Source organism: Erpetoichthys calabaricus, chromosome 14, assembly GCF_900747795.2.
Source record: "Erpetoichthys calabaricus chromosome 14, fErpCal1.3, whole genome shotgun sequence".
Classification (NCBI taxonomy): Eukaryota; Metazoa; Chordata; class Cladistia; order Polypteriformes; family Polypteridae; genus Erpetoichthys; species Erpetoichthys calabaricus.
Window position 1 is genome coordinate 82634464 of NC_041407.2, and position 5286 is coordinate 82639749.

The following is a 5286-nucleotide window of genomic DNA, read 5'->3' on the forward strand; positions in this document are numbered from 1 at the left end:
AAAACAAATTGTCCGAGTGAGCAATTGTCATATATACTTAAATATACTACAGCATTATTTGTCCCAATCAGGCCCGGCCTTAGGCATAGGCGAAGTAGGCGACCGCCTAGGGCCCCGGCATCCGGGGGGCCCCGGATCGACTCCTTGGTCTAATTTTCACGCATTAGAAAAAGCTTACAGGGGGGCCCTGGACCGCCCTTTCGCCTAGGGCCCCATAATACCTAAGACCGGGCCTGCTTATGACATAATACATGCTGGTAAAGCAACAAAAAACTACTTCAGCAAAGCTATTGGATTTGTGACATGGTAGAAAGAAAAAGAAGAGTGGTACCATCTGCTGAACGTGAAGCAAATAGCAGAAACCTATTACATGATAGGAAGATGACGAATTATAGCTCCAGCCTCCACTGACCCTCAAGCACATACAGTAAGGCAGCCTGCTGATACTCAGTAACTACTGGAACCTTCATCTTGGGAGGACCGGACAATCGTGTGTTTCCTACTGTATGTCATGGAAAGAATACAAAGCACACAGTCCAAAACACTTCAAATAAATTCCATCAAACCCAAGTAGTAATAATAATAAGGTCAAGCACCAAATCTTAAAAGTAAAAGATTTATTCTTCACAAGGTATTCCAATCACAATGAGCTCCGTGCAGCACAAAGGCAAAGTGGAACTGTCTGAAACAAGAAGGCAATTCATAGTGAACAGAGTCCCAATACAGAATTCAAATGCAAGGTCAAAATACAAAACAGACAGGTTGAAAAATTTCAGAAAAAAATCATAAAGAATTTGCAACAGCTCAAGAACTCACCCACTCCAGAGCACATTCACAAAGAACTTTCCGTATTTATAGGGCAGAGGGAGCTTCCTGATGGTGATTGGCAGGTGACCCCACAACTTGGGGGGGACCACCTACAAAACATATGGGACATAACAAAGGCAGCTTGTATACAAAACCAAAAGTAAAGAATGATACACGTAAACATAAATAAAAGAATCAAAGATAAACAAAAGACACATGAAACATGAATCTGAACCGTAGTCAGGGGAGGAACCCCGACAGTCTCTATAGTAAATAAATACAGGGAGTTCATGGAACAGACACAGCCAGATCCTTTTGACATCTTGATGTGTGATTTAAAACTCTAAACACGCGTATGTTAGTTTATGTACATGCGGGGGCCCAAAGCTGGAGCCTGCCCTGTCGCTAATACTGCTGGTATAGGATCCACCCCCTTGATCCTGTGTTAGGATTCATAAAAGGAAAAGCAGATGAGTGTTCATTTGAGATCACATCTATTAGAGTGAGACATGTGTGAAGAATGGCTTTTCGAGCACCAGGAGGCAGGTTTTAAATAAGCTCGACTCCCTCGTGTGCAGAGCTATCTGAAATCACACAGGCATCAGGAATTCTTTTAGTAGCAGTTGGCTTTCCAGGCATAAGGCTGACCCATGCAGCTCTTAAACGATAATTTCATGACACTGCATTCTGGATATCTAGCATTCAGAGAACGATAATGCAGAGAATAAAAAAACTAAAAAACTAAATGAAGATTTTTGAATAGCTATTAATAATAGAAAAGAAATTAACAGTGCACAACAAAGCAGCTGAGGGAAAGGGCATTTAATTCTTTAGACAACAGCAGTTAAATTAGTCAGGAGGAGATTAACAAATACAATGTCGATGGAAAAGTATAGAGAAGGCCAGAAAGAGTTGCACTGCGTCTTTGTGGACCTGGAGAAAGCATATGACAGGGTGCCTCGAGAGGGGTTGTGGTATTGTATGAGGAAGTCGGGAGTGGCAGAGAAGTACGTAAGAGTTGTACAGGATATGTACAAGGGAAGTGTGACAGTGGTGAGATCTGCGGTAGGAGCGACGGATGCATTCAAGGTGGAGGTGAGATTACATCAGGGATCAGCTCTGAGCCATTTCTTATTTGCAATGGTGATGGACAGGTTGGCAGACGAGATTAGACAGGAGTTCCCATGGACTATGATGTTTGCTGATGACATTGTGATCTGTAGCGATAGTAGGGAGCAGGTTGAAGAGACCCTGGAGAGGTGGAGATATGCTCTAGAGAGGAGAGGAATGAACATCAGTAGGAACAAGACAGACTACATGTGTGTAAATGATAGGGAGGTCAGTGGAATGGTGAGAATGTAGGGAGTAGAATTGGCGAAGGTGATGAGTTTAAATGTTTGGGATCAACAATTCAGAGTAACAGGTATTGTGGAAGAGAGGTGAAAAAGAGAGTGCAGGCAGGGTGGAATGGGTGGAGAAGAGTGTCAGGAGTAATTTGTGACAGACGGGTATCAGCAAGAATGAAAGGGAAGGTCTACAGGACGGTAGTGAGACCAGCTATATTATATGTGTTCGAGATGGTGGCACTGACCACAAAGCAGGAGACAGAGCTGGAGGTAGCAGAGGTAAAGATGCTAAGATTTGCATTGGATGTGACGAGGATGGATAGGATTAGAAATGAAGACATTAGAGGGTCAGCTCAGGTTGGACGCTTGAGAGACAAAATTAGAGAGGCAAGATTGTGCTGGCTTAGACATGTGCAAAGGAGAGATGCTGGGTATATTGGGAGAAAGATGTTAAGGATAGAGCTACAAGGCAAGAGGAAAAGAGGAAGGCCTAAGAGAAGGTTTATGGATGTGGTGAGAGAGGACATGCAGGTGATGGGTGTGACAGAGCAAGATGCAGAGGACAGAAAGATATGGAAGAAGATGATCTGCTGTGGCAACCCCTAACGGGAGCAGCCGAAAGAAGAAGAAGAAGATTATTATTATTAACTGCTTGTGCAACATCAGGTGCAGCCAGTAGGAGGCTCTGTTCCTCTCAGCTCCAGGACTTTTATGGTGGCCTCTGTTTCTTGAAGCGAAAGTCCAGTCCAAGTCCACAAGAAACAGTATTCACTTTCTATTTGAAGTGTCTTTTGTACTAATGAAGAGAACGTATCTGAAATGCAGCCCTGCTGAACGTCCAACTGCGTTTAAATTCATGTGCCTTTTTTTTGGTGTAATTTGTCACCTGAATGCAAGCCCAAGAAAGATGAGTGACGGGACAGAGATGTTGTGGCACTTTTTGAACAGGTAGCTCTCAGATGGGGTTTGAGGAATTTTTGTTTCATTTTTTTTGTTTTTGCGTGACATCTACTGAACAGCTGGGGCCAAGTCGGATCATGAACACATATGGGCCATTGCTGTCTATTACAGAAAAAAAACAAGTCGCAGATGCCCTTCAGCCATGTCAGAGAAATGTGCAGCGTCTGTGGTTTAGTTTGCCTCATTGACCAGCCAGACGGTTCCCTTGCCCTGTGCCATCCCCCTTTCTTTCACTGACCCCTCATGGGATGCACGCTGGCCGAGCACCGCAGGCCTGTGTACAGGGTGCACCACATTTTTCCTCGTCTGTTTGGCCCAGCCACATCTCAGCAAGGCGGAACTTTCATTCCTGAAAGCTGAAGAGGCAAAGCAGTAAAGACAGAAATTGATGACCAAGTCCAGCCACTGGAGCATAAGGCCTACACTTGCTGCTATGTTGACCGGATCCTCTGGATTTTGTCTTTGTTGCTCACTTATCCTCCTGTCTGTACCCAGAAGGGTGTATGTGACATACCGCGGCAGAGTGAGGACTACGGTGCTCACAGCCACTGAGACCTGCACCCTGAATGACCTCCTCAGTCGGGCCCGGGTGATGCTGAAAATGGTGCTTTGGCTGTCATGAAACACGCCAGCCTTCTTCTTAAAGTGAAAAGCAATCAGTATGCTGAAGAAAATGGTAATTGTCATGGGCACGAACCCTGACAAGATGATGTGAACCCAGACTACAACCTTGGAGACTGGAATGTTGTGGTACAGGCACTGGTACGGTACAGGGTGATGACTGTAGTTTCCCCACACTTTGTGCAAATCTTTGATGGATTTTGGCTCATAAAGCCAATAGCCAGGAATGCTGACAAGCTGTGAGAGCACCACCACGACGAGCACCACGGACAGAGCCACTCGGGGCTGAGAGAAGCGGCGCCTTAAGCGGTCATTCCGCATGATTATGTAGCGCTCCAGGGTGAAGGCCGACACAATCCACTGCGAGCTGAACAGGGTCCAGTATTCATTAAAGGTGATGATGCCACACAAGGGGATGCTGTAGTGGATGGTGGGGTGATGAAGCAAGCTCAGAATCACATCCATGAGGCCACCCAGTACAAGGAAGAGCGTGTCCACCACAGCCAGAGACACCAAGTAGATGACTGTGGTCTTGGACATGCCGCATGGGCGGAAGCACAGCACATAGATGGACAGGAGGTTGGCTGTAATACAAAACAACAAAAGATACGTGTTAGCAGGACAGAGCCAGGGAGAAACACGGCCACATTTCTTTTGTCTGCAAAAAACAGATGCCCAAAGTCAGCAATAGCTTCTTTTGCACTGCTAAAATTCAAGCTGATGGTAGTGAAGCTCTCAGTATGGGCCTGGCACCCTTAAGTGCAGTGGACGAGCCTGGGGGAACCCCTAAGTGCTTTCTGGTTTTGTTTTTGTTTTTCCCAACAATTCAGGCTTACCAATTCATGCAGCAAGCGCCTGTGACTAGGGTTGTGATATGAAAGTGTACGGTTTCAATCCATTAGAACAATGACAGCTATGCCACTGCTTGGCGCTCTGTAATTTCTACCATTTGTTGAGCCGAACATCGGCCCTGAAGGAACGTCACGAGTGATGATGCATAATGGTGTCATATGTGTAACTGGCAAAGAACTCAGGAAAAGATGTTGTGTTGGCTAAAATCAGTGCTGTACAGCAACGAAGCGGAAATACTTTGATACCTTCAGTATGTCTGAAATCTTTCTGCTTTACTTGAGTGTAGCATTTTTACATTCCTGCATTTTCAAACACAAATGGCTGCTTTTATTCCAACATATTAATAAATGAGAAAACAAATAGACTATGGAAATCTGTACAACGCTTTAATCATTTATCTGAAATAAATGTTTTTTTGGGTATTTTAGGTTTGTAAGAATTCTTTTGAAAAGGATTTAGGGGGTTAAAACTGTTGAATGTAAATCAAGTGACATTATGCACAGACTATAAAATGCCTTAGTGAGACCTCATCTGTTTTCTGCAGCAGTTCTGGTCACTACAGTACAAGAAAGACATAGCAGCACTTGAAGCTGTGCAGAGGAGAGCAACCAAATGCATCCTAGGACTTTAGGACATACCCTACTGTGACAAACTTGGAGAATTAAACCTGTTTAGTCTCAAGCAGAGGAGACTGCGTGAG

The 5286-nt window shown here is 44.7% G+C and overlaps 1 protein-coding gene across 1 annotated transcript; it reads right to left on the minus strand.

Moving 5' to 3' along the window:
• Window positions 1-3075: 3075 nt before the first annotated feature.
• Window positions 3076-4397, minus strand: LOC127530139 (probable G-protein coupled receptor 139; the record flags this gene model as incomplete). The annotated part of the gene is made up of 1 exon (XM_051936212.1): window positions 3076-4397. A coding segment is annotated over one exon (1113 nt), but the record flags the coding sequence as incomplete, so codon positions are not given.
• Window positions 4398-5286: the final 889 nt, after the last annotated feature.